The 16076-nt window shown below is 37.3% G+C and overlaps 1 protein-coding gene across 7 annotated transcripts in view; it reads left to right on the top strand.

The window, feature by feature from the left end:
* myo9aa (myosin IXAa) overlaps positions 1-16076 on the top strand; it is a 184684-nt gene that overhangs the window by 129155 nt on the left and 39453 nt on the right. For 4 of the 7 annotated variants that reach the window (XM_057834094.1, XM_057834123.1, XM_057834140.1 and 1 more), the window contains 8 exons: positions 1084-1225; positions 1328-1523; positions 3169-3288; positions 4500-4544; positions 4999-5074; positions 7395-7535; positions 10434-10473; positions 10569-10691. In XM_057834094.1, the coding sequence (XP_057690077.1) occupies positions 1084-1225; positions 1328-1523; positions 3169-3288; positions 4500-4544; positions 4999-5074; positions 7395-7535; positions 10434-10473; positions 10569-10691 (883 nt within the window). The remainder of the gene's footprint in view (positions 1-1083; positions 1226-1327; positions 1524-3168; positions 3289-4499; positions 4545-4998; positions 5075-7394; positions 7536-10433; positions 10474-10568; positions 10692-16076) is intronic. The other 3 variants (XM_057834108.1, XM_057834101.1, XM_057834116.1) reach the window with 3 other exon arrangements.

Below are 16076 nucleotides of genomic sequence, written 5' to 3'. Positions count from 1 at the left end.
ACCACCATCAAACACATAAGAAAACCAGAGCTGTAAAACTGTTGCCCTGCCATTATTTCAGTAACAATAAATAGATAATTGATTTGTACCGCTTTTTAATTACCTTCTTAACTCATTCGCTGCCATTGACGGCGGTTGACATCTCATCCATCATAAGGGATGGGACGTTTATCGTCATCAATGGTAGCCATAAAGTTAAAATTTCTCTGTCATATCTTAGTCTTTCCTGTCCTCAATCTTGCATGATAACGTTGTTGATGGCAGCCAGTGAATTGTGTAATATTCACATTTTACAAGACATTTTGAAAAATGTTATGCTGCTGTTATGTAACTCTTCGGAGCAGTTCTTGGAAGGCCCCTTTCTGTATATCTGAGTATTCAAAAATCAAGTTTAAAGGACTGGTTGTGTGAGGTTGGTGCGGACAAATTTGCGAGCCTTGACCTCAACTCTGTCAAACATATTTGAAGTGAGCTAGAACAGAGATGAGGACTGAGGGCAGGCCCACGTCTGTATCATGTTATCGTGTCATCCTCCGTTTTGTCTTGCTTACGACACACCATTTGGACACTGAAGTTCCTCCAGCTTTAAAAAGCTGCAGAGCATCGGGTCCGTGTTGTTTTGATTGAGCTCAGATTTCAAAACCCCTGGTGTCTCATTCCTTCCCACTTCCTGTAATCTGTTGATTTTCCACCGCAGTTCTGGCCCTTGATGAGAAAGGGAGCAAGAGACCTTTTGAGCTCCAATTGACTGCAGTGTCATAAGATAAGATGTCGAACTGGTTAAAGATCAAATCGTTTTAACTCATCTGAAAAATAGTATTTGGAGGAAGCAGTATCCCGTTACGTGCATGGAAGATGTTGTTCTAGCATTTAACGTTTTAACATTGGATGAACATATCTGGAATGAGATGACTGTTGCCAGTTTATTTTTCCAAGTGTGTGTTTGAGACGTGGCTGTAAACACAGTTTTCTTTGCAGGGCTCCTCCCTCAAGATGTTTTCATTTGGATTGCAGATGTCAAAAGTCATTGTTGTGCCCTTTGCCAAGATTGTTGCGTGTCAAAATCTTTTCTTTGATTTGCAGCTTTCCACAAGCCACCAACCAGACCTTACTTGATAAGTTCAAGCGGCAGCATGAAGGGAATAGGTACATCGAGTTCCCTGCTGTCATGGAGCCCGCGTTTATTATCCGACACTATGCTGGAAAGGTCAAATATGGTGTCAAGGTTGGTGGTAATTTTATTATATTAGTGTACATTTCAATTATAGGAATTATCTCAAGAATCATATTTACAAACCATTTCCCTCTCTGTTCATATGACACACAGGATTTCAGGGAGAAGAACACAGACCATATGAGACCAGACATCGTGGCGCTGTTGAAGAGCAGCAACAATGCCTTCATCTGCAGTCTGATCGGCATTGATCCGTCAGCCACGTTTCGCTGGGCAGTACTCAGAGCTTACTTCCGGGCCTTAGTAGCTTTCAGACAGGCTGGGAAGAGGCACACCCCTAAAAGGGCTGGTAAGTGCACCAAGAAGGCCTATAACACGTAGAGGTTCAATTACAATGACTAAACAGTTTTCATATTACTAAAAACTTATACGTCATATTTCTTAGCTGTGTTGGTAAAATGTCTAATCAGCAAACTAGTGTCTGTTGCAAGCAAACTCTGAAGCAAATGAGAAAGCAATTTAAAGCAGATACATGTATAATGCATAATACCACACATTATTCTTTCCTTTTGTTCTTTGTAAATTACTTTTGCTCCATGATGACATTTGATGCTTCTTTAACTGCTGTAGTTACTATATATGGCTGCCATGTATTTACTCCAGCTATTCTTTTCTATAAACCGTCTGTTAATGCGAATGCCACTTTTCTTCCTTATTGCCCCTTGTAGCCCATCGTCGGGCATCCGTTTAACACATTGGCTGCCATTGACGGAGCTAGATGTCCAAACCATTCTCTGGGAGTGATTAATCGCTGCCAATCAAAATGGATTGGATGTCTGGTGCCGTCAATGGAACTGAAACATGATCATTCAATATCTATCTAGGTCAATGGCAGGCATTAAGTTAATTAATATAAAATTAAATAGGGAGGAAAACAATCAACTTCATGGTGTTATTGGGCCGCGCTACCCAGAATGTATTTGTTTTTGTTCTTTTTAATTTTAGTAATTTTCTTTTGATTAATATTTCATTCATTTATAAATACATGTGTTTATAAAAAAATGTACGAAAAAAATAATGATTGGTAATGAATAAAATACATAATTCAGACCTGATTTCCATATTTGTGGACTTGACATTTTGGGTCATGTAGGCCATACATGTGACCCAAAATGTGATGGTCATACATGTGGATGCGAGGTCTTTATTCATGCGTTTATAAAAAAATGTACGAAAAAAATAATGATTGATAATCAATAAAATACATAATTCAGACCTGATCTCCATACAGTATGTGGACTTCACATTTTGGGTCATGTAGGCCATACATGTGACCCAAAATGTGATGGTCATACATTTGGATGCGAGGTCTTTATTCAATGTTTTTTTCTCCCAAAATTACCATGAGTAGTTAAAATGCAAGCAATATGATGTGTAAAAAGTAAACCTGGCATTATTTGCCTTTCCTTCACGTTTTTTTCAATACCTTAGAAGTACCAAATAGAAATAGACCTAAAACGCTCCTTCATCGGACATTCCATAATTGAATTTAAATTTTACTTGATTGCTATAGTAACCAATGTATCATCCAATATTAATAATAAGTCAGTTAGCTTACCAATTTGTATTGGTATTTTAGCACAGTCCATGAAGTTGTATCTAAAATACTGCTTGTGCAAGCTCATCAGTTTAAACAAAGGCTTCACAGAATTGTCTAATTGTTAAGCTTATTGAAAATAGGGTAAACGCTGTGGCTTTGAATATCAGTCTGTAGAAAACATTTTGTGGAATGACAATAACTGTTTTCATCAAATGCAGTTTCCAATATCAAACAAGTTATATTCCAAACATCTTGCACAGGTTTCTGTCCAGTAGACAACTGCATCTTTTTCTTTACTGTCTAATCTTCATTTTTCTCTCTTTTCCCTGTGTTGTATGTTCATGTGTTCCTTTCCCTCCTTGTTTCTCGTCTCATCTTGTTTTACTTCTCCAAGGGCATGATGACGCTGTTCCCTGTGCAGTTTTGAAAAGTGTGGATAGTTTTAGCTTTCTGCAGCACCCTGTGCATCAGAGAAGCTTAGAGATCCTGCAGAGATGCAAAGAGGAAAAGCACAGTAAGGCTGCCAAAGAAAAGAACCCCTCCTACTCTACCTGTTAGCCCACAGACCACTGGGAAACTATTGGATGAGGGGAGGATTGAGGCCAACCAACATCAACATATTGCACTGCACTGTACTGCAGCTTGAATCAAGCCAAGAGAGATCAGAACCAAAACACCCGAATTTAAGACAACAATTTGCAAGCTGCATTGTGATTATTGTCTATAAGCCAGTTTTTTTTTTTGTAGTTAGACTAGATGCTTGTTGGTCTCCCCTCCCTCTTTTTCCCTCTTCTTTCTTACATTACATACAGTAGTGAAATGCTTTTGTTTTAGCCGTATCCCTTGCATGGTGTTCACACGCATGTCGCCAAATGTTAGTAGAGGAATAGCAAAGAAATGCATGTTGCTTTTTCTTTGTCAAGACTCCTTAATTACCACTTCTAGGCAACCAACACGGCTATGCTTTCATGTCCACTTTTGACCTTTTTTGTCCTTGAGGGCAGTTGCTTGTCCACCCCAGCTCACATTTATGTTCCTGTGTTGCACAACTACACATGCTGGTGATGGTGATTGTTGACTGATGGGTTACATTATAGGACAGCGAATAACCCAAACACTTGTACAACCACACACATAACTACATGTACAAGGCCGGTGCTAAAGATATACAATAAGAGAGCTGCATCAAATATTTGGCCTTTACGAAGGTAATACAGGGAGACCTTGGTTTACCACTGTGACACGAAATAAAGTTACAAACAGCGTTCAATAAACAAGGTAGATTGACATCAATTTTAGATTGTCATAAAGTGACGTACCCATTTATTGACGCGTAATATAGTAAGAAAAGCTGTCCAGTATTTTTATTCTGTCATGAAGATAACCAAAATATTAGACATTAGACTCTCATTGTGATGCAATACAGTTCGTTCGTTGTATGGTACGTTTGTTCTACCCCGCTGTAAACTTCAACCATAAAGTATACATTGAAATTAAACTGAGTGGGATTATCTTAGTAAACGTGAAAATATTTGATTTAGCTCTTCATAAAAATATTACAGTATATTGTTTTAGTTGGTCGGTGTGTATGTGTATTCCAGACACTTATTTTATCTCATACGGTGCAGTTCACATAGACAACCAGGGCTTTTTCCACATGCTTCTGTTTTTTTTTTCATGATGTTCAAATGTGTATCTGTCTTTTTGTTTTGTGCTATCCTGCAGCTCCCGATGAGAGTGAATATATGCAAATTGATGAGACTGAAAACGGTATACAGTACTGACATAACCAGCCATTTGATGAATAAGTTTTTTTTCTAGTTAGATTAACACACTTTTATACCTCTTGATTTGTCATCACTATTATTGCTGTGTGAAAAATAACATTTTAGAACTGCAGACTTAACATGCCCCGCCATCATCACATTTTAACATCAGAACAAATACAAATACTGCAGTATATAAGAGCACAATGCTGCGTATAGCCTGAGATTTTAAACGGTGAAAGAAAAGCATTGTGACTAAACACCCTCTTCTGTAATTTGACACTAACAAGAGTAACTGAGTAACCCTTTAAGGACCTTTGTTTCTGGAATTAAGCACCTTCATCTAAGAGGCACATAACTGTAATAACACTTAACATTTTGACTAGAGAAAATAATTAGATCTTAGTTGTTCGATGAAAGTCACGTAAACTTACACAATGCTGTCTGCCGGTATCCAGGTGTGTGCAGAAGGAGTCCACGCACACCACTGTCAGACCATCAGGGGAGCAACACCATCAATGACAAAGCTCAGCGGTAAGAGCCTGACAGTAAATTAACCGCTTTGTATGGCATTTTGCATGTTTCAGACCTTTAACCTTTATAGGACACTCATTTAACTGCCCTTGATGGTGCTACACGTCCAATCCATTTGAAATGGGAGAGGCTGGTAGCAAACGATTGCTGCCATCCCTCCCACTGAAAGATGAGCATTTACAGCCTGTCCTGCCATTTTTAAATGCATTGGACATCTATAATTGTCAATGGCAGGCAATGAGTTAAATTCTCTAAAATTTAAAGTACTGTAGTTTTCGGACTATAAGGTGCCACCTACCAAGTTTGACACAAAAAAGGTATTTTCGGGAGCTGTCCTCAGTGTATTATGAGATATTTACACGAAAAGATATTAACCGGTAACACTTTATTTGACAGTGGCATCATATGATGGTCATTAGACAGTCATAACGATGATATGACACTGTCACGAGCATTAATGAATGATAATGACAGATGTCATTTAATGTCATCGGGCAAATTATCTCACTTTTAAATGGATATACAAGATCAGAGCTGGACATAAATGGAGTTGGTGACAAAATTTGCCGGACGACACTTAATGACAATGTCATGTCAAAATAATGACTGTTTTATGACAGTGTTATGATGCTGCTGTCAAATAAAGTGTTACCTATTAACCCAAATAAATCAACAAATAAACCGCACTGGACTATGAATCGCAGGATTAAAAATCACGGGGGAAAAGTACCAGTTTATAGTATGAAAATTACGTTACATATAAAAATCATCTTTACAGTGATATTGGGTGCAATAAAGGTTGTTTTTTTTTTAATTGTATTGATTTTATTAACATTTTAATTATTTATTCATAAAAACGTATAAAATAATAGACAACTCTGAATAATATTTTTTTACTTGACCCAAAAAACATCACTTGGCCTATAAAGGGTTAACATATGTGTATATTAATTTTTTTTTAAAAAGTCCACTTAACATTGAACAATACAGAAAATTTCTGTATTGTTCAATGTTAGGTGGATTTTTTGGGGGGGTTTCTGAAAACCATGTAAGTATATGTAAAGCGTGGGGGAAACAAGCACTCATTTTCTTTTATTTTGTGTCCGTTTAACTTTGTCAATAATATGATTTGTGATCGTTACTCAAGGTGATGACAAGACGTATTTACTGTATATTGTTTCACAAACAGGGTTGACCTATATGAAAGTTTTTTTTTTTTTTTTATTCAACCACACATCGGCATTGGAAGTGATCTGTCACATTGAGGAAACCATTAACTGTGCTGTGACACCATTGGTGATTGTCACACTCTCCTTCCGAGACCCTGAACCACCACTCCTCTAATTATTGTGAACCTTGAGATTAGCAGTTCACGGCTCATGACTGGCAGTACAGAGCAACCGGACCAAGGGCTGCTTTTGTTAAGAACCGTCAGGGGGTGTTAAATCCCTCCTTAATGTGATTTGCAACCTCTGCGTACTTTTGTCGGTCTCCTTTTTTCGCGCTCACACGCTCTCATCTCTCCAAATTAATCGAGCAGCTGCTTCCCCAGTGATGTTAAAACACAGCTATGTATTGGTGCTAAGTACCTAGGGTGGGATAAATATTCAGTCTTGACAGGGTGCTTGTCAGCTGAATAGGACCGTGCACACTGCGGTGCTTTATGGGGCTCTCACAGAGACCCTGGGGATAAACAAGTTAACACAAATACCGTATTGTGCATCGCCCTTTACTCAAGCTGATGATCAACTTGGGAGAAATTTTGTTTTAAGATTTGAGACCAGAGGTGATCAGATGATTTGTGCTTTTCTTTATTAGATATTGCAGTGTGTAGTTCACTGGTTGTCCTCTTAAAAATGCAGAAACAACACAAGTTCTTTTCGAAATATATTGTAGTACTGGATTTGTGAATAACGGAGGAGAAATAGTTGCATTGTTAGATAAGTATTTCTTTCATGCCTGGAAAAATATTTTTTGGTATACTATAAAAGTTAATTTTCTCCTCCTTAATCTCAGATCAACTGTCCTTTTCTTGTTGATGATATGACACTTGGTTTTAGTAATGTGTTTTTGGGGGAGCATTTTAAGGCCTTATGTTTATATAGCAGATTTTGGTGGATTGTTAAAGTGGGCTCCACTCTTCCATAGGGGTAAATACAATGTAAGCATCTGTGGATTCAGACCTTAGCCAAGACTCACATCTTTATACAGTAGATATTAGGAGATCTAGGTGAAAATAAATTCAGTACCAGTTTTAATTCCAAGAAAGGATGTCTTAGTCAATAAATGTAATTAAATTTGGTTGTATGCTTTACCATAGAGGTTCTCCCAGCCATGCCTGGAACGGGCGGGTGGGACGACAGCATCGTTTATCATCCAGCAGCTCCACTACAGATGAAGATGGCCTCTTTGTCAACTCTGCTAGCAGCAAGATTTTGGAGCGAGCTCATGACATCCTCATGTAAGTACATTCTCTTTTTGGGGGATGGATTAAAATATATTTTGTGGATCACTTTACTTGATAAAACAGCACACTGGAATAGGGGATTTTTAGTGTCATGTTCGTTTATTATACATATGAGGCCTGAACGATATATCGATTGAACATCGTCATCACGATGTGCGGATGCGCAATACACACATCGCAAGGACGTGCGATATTTTAATTATTGTTTTTTAAATGCTCAAACGCGTTTTTCCTCTTCATGCTCATACAGCGTCACAAATTCACCAACGCATACATATTATATCCAACCCTAATTCCAGCGAAGTTGGGACAGTGTTAGACACAGTGTTGTCACAGATTACTTGAAAAAGTAAATGAATTACTCATTACTGATTACGCCTCAAAAAAGTAATTTAGTTACTTTACTGATTACTTTACTGAAGTTACATCAAAAGTAATTTATCACATTTTACCAATTTTTTTGCTTTGCTGCCTCAACATCTAATGTCAAAAATTCTTCTTCTTCAAAAAACTTTCCCTTTAAAATAAAGACCTAAATGTTGAAATGTTGTCTATAAAAGTTGTAAAACAAAGAACAAAATGAACAAGATTCTTTCAAAGTATTTCATAATGGGTCCAAATTATTTTCGAACAGATCATGTGACTAGCACCTTAGACACGGTCCTTTGCTTAGCCAAAACTACACCTGAGGAGGCAAGATTGATATCTACAATTACTTTAAACCTAAGCTTTCAAAAGCTTCAACAACAACTGAGCTTGAACCGACAATTGAAGACAGTGTAAAGATGTGCAGTGTATACATATATATATATGTATATATAAATGGCGGAAAACAGATTGAACTGAAAAAGTAGTTTCTGCTCTTGCACTCCTCTTTAAAATAAACTGCTGTATTTCAAGCCAAAACAACTGTTGTGTTTGATAGAATAATATGTCTATATGCTGCCATAGCAGATTCATGGCACATTAAGCCCCCGAACTATTTTTAATTTGTCGGTTTTACCCTGAAAATCCCGTTTACAGACGTCGCGCAACCGCTTGTGTTTCAACCCAGCCATAAAACGAAGGTAATTAATTATATTTAATATTCAAAATGTCTGTCGTTTTTAGCTTAGAATCATTAAATAATGTCTCATATTTCGTTTAAAAAAAAAAACTTTTAAAAATTATTCACTCGTATATTTTAAACTTTTAAACAAATTATGTCACAATGAAAAAAATGGCGTCTGTAAAAAAAAGTCACGAATATCTACCTCAAAACTATCGCTCAATTGTATATTTTTTGTTACTGTCGCATTTTCTCGATACGTTAGATGATAATTAATTGATCCAAACAAAAGTTGGGAAAAAATAGTTTAAAAAGGTAAATATATGAAAAAGAAAATCTCGACCACTCCTTGATGTCTGCGATTTCTTCATCGTGATCCTTGTTTTAACACCATGTTTCACCCATAAAATTCCCCAAAAATCCAGCTGTGGCCATTCACAGCTGTGTCTTGACACTGTGATACATGCGACATGGAGTTTTTGGATCGAAACAAGGTAAGTACGCGATAATATCTCGTTAAAGGCATCTGTAATTCTGCTCTCGCGTGCTCTCACCTCCAGATGGGGTTTTGCTGTTTAAAAACCTTAAAACCTTTAAAAAATGCCCTCCTGTCCCAAAATTTTTTTCCCCCCAGAAAATTGAGATTATAAGCTTTCCAATGATGTATCGCACATGCATATCGGGCAGTTTTGAAATTTGGCCAAATTGGGGGTCTCAGAGCGGTACTTCAAGTCACCTGAGTGTTTCTGCCATATATAGATAGCATATAAGTACAGGCCAAAAGTTGGGACACATCTCAGTCAATGCAATACAAATGATGGTCCCGAGCCCATTGAAAAAGGCAACAAATTCCACTTATTAACCCTGATAAGGCATACCTATGAAGTGAGAACCGTTTCAGGTGTCTGCATCTTGAAGCTCATTGAAAGAGTGTCAAAATTGTGCAAAAAAGTAATAACAGCAAAGGGCGGATACTTTGAAGAAAGTAGGATATAAAACCTGTTTTTAGTTATTTCACTTTTCTTGCCAAGTACATAATTCCATATGTTCATTCACAATTTTGATATATTCAGTGAGAATTTACAATATAAATAGTAGAAAACGCACAAATGATGAGGTGTGTCCATCAACATGTTTTGCCCCCTCCCCAAATGTCAAACTCTGCCTATGGTTACAAACTGTAACTATAAAATGCACGTAAAGGCTGGGTACAAACTGTAGAGGTTCTCTCGTTTACCTGTAGGCTTTGCTTCGAGTAGTCGAGTATTCATCATTCTACATACATTATGAGGCAATCAAAAAATAGTGACGCACAGACACTAAGGAAACTAATTTTAATCAGATTATTGTTTTGGAAAAATGAACGCTTTAGATTGCTCGTTACTCAAAGAAAGTAATCAGTTTACAGTAACGCATTGCTAGTAACGCGTTACTGACAATACTGGTTAGACATAAATATAAATATAATACAATGATTTACAAATCATGTTCAACCTATATTTAATTGAATATACTACAAAGACATGCTATTTAATTTCAAACTGATAAATTTCGTTGTTTTTAGCAAATAATTATCATCTTATAATTTTGTAGACTTTCCAAAAGAGCTGGGACATGTGACAAAAAAGACTGAGAATGTTGAGCAATTCTCATCAAAAAAAATAGTTTGGATTGTCCCACAAGTGAATAGACTCATTCGGAACTGGGCAAGGTTCCTCAGTGTACAATTGCTAGGAATTTCCTCATCTACAGTCCATAATATCATCTGCCGTCAGTTGGCTGCTGTCATGTAATGGATTACAAATGATGCATAGCTCTTTTATTGTTTTCTTTTTTTCATACAGGAGAAACAAAAACCACAAAGCCAAGCTAGTTCTTCCTAAGGTAAGCAGACACATTTATTTTGACCTATAAATAATAAAAGTCCTAAATTCTGCTGTTTTTTGTTCAATGCGCTCTTCCTTCATTGCCGCTTGCAGCACTTATTGAATGTCAAGTCCCTTAAGTACCTCAGCAACCTGACGCTCCATGACCGAATCACCAAATCATTGCTTCACCTTCACAAGAAGAAGAAACCACCCAGTATCAGTGCACAGTTCCAGGTCAGAGACACACATAAAATGTTATTAACCCTTTATAGGGCACTCCTTTAACTCATTGGCCGCTATTTACGACACGTTCAATTTAACTGGCAAAGGCTGGCCGTGAACTGTGTTTTTTTTTTTAACCCTTGATTGACAGTAATAGACGTCCAATTAATTTAAATTGAGAATTGGCTGTTACGACGGGTTGGCAGCGATCATTCGCTGGAAGTCACAATTTATTGCAATCAATGGCACTGAAAGATTCTATCAATGTCAATGGCAGGCAATGAGTTTAAACTCTAAGAAAAAAACAACAACTGTAAAGTGTTATTGGGGGCATTACCAGAGTGTATTTTAGTTTTTTTTAGCGTCCACATAATTGATATCACATTTTGGGCCATGTGCCCACAGTATTTATACCAAATGTTAATATTGTGGCTTGCGTGTCCTAACTATCTTTTTTTTTCTTCCTTTCTTTTAATTACCAACAAGTAGTATGCCCGACTTGTGCTGGGTTGTTGGGGCTTAGGTTTGTCAAATCGACACTTTGGAAACCTTGAAATCAGGGCTACCCTATGATTTTTTTTTTTTTTAATGTATGCTGAATGGATTTATCGAGCAGTATGGGGCGGCATTTCTTGGGTGATAAAGTGAAAATTGGCGTTATCTATGCTAATTTTTGGTGTTTCAAATTAATTTTTCTGCACTAATTGGAGGCCTACAAAGATCAAACCCATCTAAGAACACTCCCAGACACATAAAGTACAACTGTGTAAAATTTTGTCAAAATTCTCATAGCCGTTTCAGCATCCATAAAACATAAACACACATGGAGACAAGCTCGCCTTTATTGAGATTAAGATTTCCAGCCGAAATGAACACCTGATGGATATTCTAGAAAACTGTACATTTTTTTTAAATTCAGCGTGTTGTTGTGGAGTATTCAAAGCCACAACGTAAACTGCGACATTACAATCTGCGACATTACAATCGCAAGAGGCACGTCTTTTGTCCAAAAGATGGCACGGTTGCCTCCATAATCAGGCCGAATTTTCAATGCTAATTCTTCGAGTTTCAAATTAATTTTCCGCACTAAATGGATGCCTACAGAGATCACACCCATCTAAGAACACTCCCAGACACATAAAGTACAACTGTAAAATTTCATCAAAATCTGCCCAGCCGTTTTGGAGTCCATAGGGAATGAACACACACACACACACACACACACACACACACACACACACACACACACACACACACACACACACACACAAAGACAAAGTTCCATTTTTATATTGCGGAAAACACTCAGGTGACTTGAAGTTCCGCTCTGAGACCCCCAATTTGGCCAAATTTTAAAATTGTCCTATATGGATGCGTGATATATCATTGGAAAGTTTAAAATCTCAATTTTCTGGAGGAAGAAAATTTTTGAACAGGAGGGCATTTAAGGTAAAAAAAAGAAAAACATTTTTTAAACCCCTAAACCTTGACTTGAGGTGAGAGCATGAGAGACCATAATTAAAGATACCATGATTTTAACGAGATATTATCGCATTCTTACCTTGTTTCGATCCAAAAACTTGTCTAGCATGTCTCTATGATAGTCAATACACAGCTGTGAATGGCCACAGCTGGACTTTGGGGGGATTTTATGGATGAAACACAGTAATATAACAACGGTCGCAATGCAGAAATCGCAGACATCAAGGAGTGGTCGAGATTTTCTTTTTCAAATCAGTAAAACTGGCAAATTAAAAATAGTTTGGGGGCTTACTGTGCCATGAAACTGCTATTACAGCATATAGACATATTGTTCTATCAAACACAACAGTTCTTTTGGCTAAAAATACAGCAGGTTATTTTAAAAAGGGGGGCGAGAGCAGAAACTGCTTTTTCAGGCTTGTCTCTGTTTTCCGCCATATATAGGTACAGTATAGATCAGTGTTTTTCAACCTTTTCTGTGTCACAGCACGTTTTTACATTGGAAAAAATGTCACGGCACACCACAAACCAAAAATGTTCCAAAATTACTTTCTGTACAGTATATTTAATTATAAAATAATTTCTCAATATTTATACTTACTCAGTGTGAAACTTGAGCCTGTATGGATAAACACAAAGTCGATGTCCTGGCAGGAATCTTCGTCAACAGCTCTTAGTCTCTCTGTTTTTAATTTTTTCATAGGAGTTAGGCTTGAAAAGCTCAGAATTGTCAGACAGGGAGACTTTAGAAATGTCTTTTATCGCATCAGGGGCAAGCATCTCACTAACAATGGCTTTCCAGGCAGGTAGTATTGTCTCTTTTTGGATTCAGCAACAAGTTTAGCAACAAGGTAACTGGCTTTGAGGGCTTTCTCATTTACCTTTGTAATGTTTCTCAAAAAAGTTACCATTTTTCTCTGTTTTCATGGAGGGTTTTGGAGGCGAACAAAATAGGCAGTTGACTTGTTTTGAAAAGAGAGCAAATGCAACTGCTCGGATTTCTAGCCATCAGCTACCTTGCTGTCCTCAACAATGTGTTGTAATAAAACACAGGTTGACGTGAAGGTCGCCACGGAGCCAGAAGTTTTATTTAGTTATTTATTTATTTATTTTCTTTTTTTTTTTTTTTTTTTTTTTTTTTTTTTGGGGGGGGGGGGGGGGGTGTCAAACCCCCTAAACTACTGAAATGCTAAGAAAACTGTTTCAGCAGTTTTTTCTATAACACATACAACTGATTTTCATTCAAAATTGTATGTTATCAATGATTTGCAAAATAAAAGTTGACAAAAACAGCAATAACCCCAACCTCCATCTCCTATTTTTTTATTTTCCCTCATTTTCTCACATTCTAAATGCCAAATCTCAATTTAAACTACTTAAGAACATAGGATGTATAATAAAATTGAAGTTAATGTAAACATTTTTTTTTTTTTTTTTTTTAATAATAAAGATGTAAGTAACATACATTCAGAAAAATAAGTACAAATGACTTATATTATGCAGAGTGAAATGGAGTATTTTTTGAAGATCGTGCAAACATTGACTTTTTTAAATCATAAGGAAATGAATAAGTAGCCTGACATAAATGAACAAATATAAGTCCAAAGTGCACATTGACAGCTAAGATGTTCTGAACCTCCTCATCAGAGCAAATAAAACTGATAAATAAGCCTCCTCAACTCTTTCGTTGCTCTTATAGATTTGATCCATTTTATGTTGCATTGCCCTTTTTTGTCGCATCAATTCAACAACTTTTTTTTTTTTTTTTTTTTAGCTGTTCCAGAAAACATGCACATTTGAACCAATCACAGCTAACTATCTCTGCTGATCACAGTCAGTATGTCAGCCAATTGAACAGATAAATGATGAGTCTAGGCGTTTTGCTTTGCTGCATGCATTCGCACATTCACGTGACTCATCATCGTCAGACTCAGATAACTGCAGCAGCTGGGGAAACCTTTTTTTACATAGCGTTTTGACAGTTGCCGTCATATTTTCGGAATCAAAGCACCGTGTACCGGAACAGCATTCATGCCCTGAATCTTATACCGGAATTGCGTTCCTGACCGTTCTGACCCACTTCACCCCTGCATATGGATGAAATGGAAAGGACACTTTCGACTTTCACTTTCGACTCTAATCAAATGACGTACTGTAGACGTGCTGGGGTCCACATTTTCGCTGACAGAAAGATGGCTAATGGCTAGAAATGTGAGGAGTTCTTGAACGCGACACGAGCAATACTACATTCACGTGACTCATCATCGTCAGACTCGGATAACTGCAACAGCTGGGGAAACCGTTTTTTACATGGCGTTTTGACAGTTGCCGTCATATTTTCGGAATCAAAGCACCATGTACCGGAACAGCATTCATGCCCTGAATCTTATACCGGAATTGCGTTCCTGACCGTTCTGACCCACTTACACCCCTGCATATGGATGAAATGGAAAGGACACCTTCGACTTTCACTTTCGACTCTAATCAAATGACGTACAGTAGACGTGCTGGGGTCCACATTTTCGCTGACAGAAAGATGGCTAATGGCTAGAAATGTGAGCAGTTCTTGAACGCGACACGAGCAATACTTTGCTCATTTGCACACGACCACAACCTTCTACCTACTCCTTTGCTACTGCAACTTGTAATGCGTGGTAGGTAGGATGCGTGCATAAAAGTAACAAAAAGGGGAGAAGCTTCCACTTATGCACATTTATCCACAAAAAAACTAATAATAAATCCACCTTGACCCTTCCTCACTCAGGAGCTCAGCAGTTCGCACACACACGTTCGCAGATGAACTCCAACATAAAAGTAAGCCCGCAGCAGCAGAAGAAGAACATATTCAATGTAAATAAAGCTGCGCCACCATGTGGTGGATGTCGGGAGGAACATCATTTAAGGAGGTGACTGTTACAAACTCCGCCCAACGACGTTAAAAAAATAAATAAATAAATGCGATATTGGATAACTTCTCACGGCACACCTGACTATCTCTCACGGCACACTAGTGTGACGCGGCACACCGGTTGAAAAACACTGGTGTAGATAATAGTCACTTGTCCAATAAAAGGGTAAAAGTGTATTTTTGCAAAAGTTCACTTTCAAGATGGTGTGAGAAGTTAATGCAATTCACACAAACCCACCCCAAAATCTAAGATCAATTAAATATCTGTGAATATAAAATTTAGACCTCTATGCTACCACAACTGTCCAAGGTATGCTTATTAAGTACTTTGTGGCAATGCCGTGACATCATTGCCACATCATTAGCGTTTTTCCTTTTATTTAAATTAAAGTGTTTGTGATTTTTTTTTTTTTTTTTTTTTTACTGGATTGTCTTTTAATGCATTAAACCACGATTTTGCTTGAAAGGGTTGTGTTTAAAACAAGGGGAAGAAGCAGCAGCTGAACCACTTCAGCATTTTCATTCAGCATCCACACAATTATTCAAATGAGAGCTGAGCCATTTTGATTTCCACAGATGATGTACTTTCCAAATAAGATAATGTACGGCCAGTTTGTGACAATGCTGACATACAACATCACAAGGTTGAAAACTACACATGACTAACACGCTCAGCTACCGCCATACTTGTTTTTTAATTTGGTTGTTTTATATTTCAGGCATTGATGTATATTGTGTTTAAATATTTACAGTAATAATTACTATTCTCGGAGTAAGGTTAATTACTTAACAAGGAACATTCTCGCTACGAGTTCCAGTGACAAACTGATGTCATCAATGCCTACGTTTTCTTGAAGCCACTCTTTTGAGTTAAAAGTCGATCTTCTGAATATCCCGCTCATATTTGATAGCGTACAAGGTTGTAATCAGTTGGCATATTCCAATTAGTACTTATTGTATAGGGATTATTTTAAGAAGCATGTTAACATTAAACATTCGGTCTATGT

Source organism: Corythoichthys intestinalis, chromosome 1 (assembly GCF_030265065.1).
Source record: "Corythoichthys intestinalis isolate RoL2023-P3 chromosome 1, ASM3026506v1, whole genome shotgun sequence".
In the NCBI taxonomy this organism is placed as follows: Eukaryota; Metazoa; Chordata; class Actinopteri; order Syngnathiformes; family Syngnathidae; genus Corythoichthys; species Corythoichthys intestinalis.
The sequence above is the reverse complement of the archived record's forward strand: the minus strand, read 5'-3'. Positions and strand labels throughout refer to the sequence as shown.